The sequence below is a fragment of the Plectropomus leopardus genome, unplaced genomic scaffold, assembly GCF_008729295.1.
Source record: "Plectropomus leopardus isolate mb unplaced genomic scaffold, YSFRI_Pleo_2.0 unplaced_scaffold75830, whole genome shotgun sequence".
Classification (NCBI taxonomy): domain Eukaryota; kingdom Metazoa; phylum Chordata; class Actinopteri; order Perciformes; family Serranidae; genus Plectropomus; species Plectropomus leopardus.
This window is the reverse complement of record NW_024683506.1, coordinates 1-641: the sequence shown is the minus strand read 5'-3', so window position 1 is coordinate 641 and position 641 is coordinate 1. Positions and strand designations below refer to the sequence as shown.

At 49.9% G+C, this 641-nt stretch overlaps 1 protein-coding gene across 1 annotated transcript; it reads right to left on the bottom strand.

Annotated features, from left to right (window-relative positions):
- Positions 1–3: 3 nt before the first annotated feature.
- LOC121940132 (mucin-21-like) lies at positions 4–621 on the bottom strand (the record flags this gene model as incomplete). Its single annotated transcript, XM_042482982.1, has 2 exons — positions 4–181; positions 425–621. Coding segments are annotated over 2 exons (375 nt in total), but the record flags the coding sequence as incomplete, so codon positions are not given.
- Between the last annotated feature and the right edge of the window lie 20 nt (positions 622–641).

The window sequence follows — 641 nt, the reverse complement described above, 5'->3', positions numbered from 1 at the left end:
TGCTGGGTCTCCTGTTGTTGATGCTCCAGCTGCTGATGCTCCAGTCGTAAAAGCTCCAGTTGTTGAGGCTGTTGTTACTGAGGCTCCAACTGATGCTGAGGCTCTTGCTACTGAGACTCTCACCGCTGAGGCTCCAACTGATGCTGAGGCTCTTGCTGCTGAGACTCTCACTGCTGAGGCTCTAATTGTTGAGGCTCCAGTTGTCGAGGCTCTTGTTGTTGAGGCTCCAGTTGTTGAATCTCCAGCTGCTGAGGCCCCTGGTGCTGAGTCTCCTGCTGTTGATGCTACAGCTTCTAATGCTTCCAGTGTTAAGGTTCAAGCTGCCGAGACTATTACTGTTGATGATCCAGTTTTTGAGGATCTGATTGAGGCTCTATTTGAGACTTTTGCTATTAAGGTTCCTGTTGCTGATGCTGTAGTTGACGAGACTGTGGTTGTTGTTGAGGCTCCAGTTGTCAAGGTTTCAGTTGTTGAGGCTCCTGTTGTTGAGGATCCAGTTGTCGAGGCTCTTGTGGTTGAGGCTCCAATTGCTGAGGCTTCTGTTGTTGATGCTCCAGCTGCTGATGCTCTAGTCGTAAAAGCTCCAGTTGTTGAGGCTGTTGTTACTGAGGCTCCAACTGATGCTGAGGCTCTTGCTACTG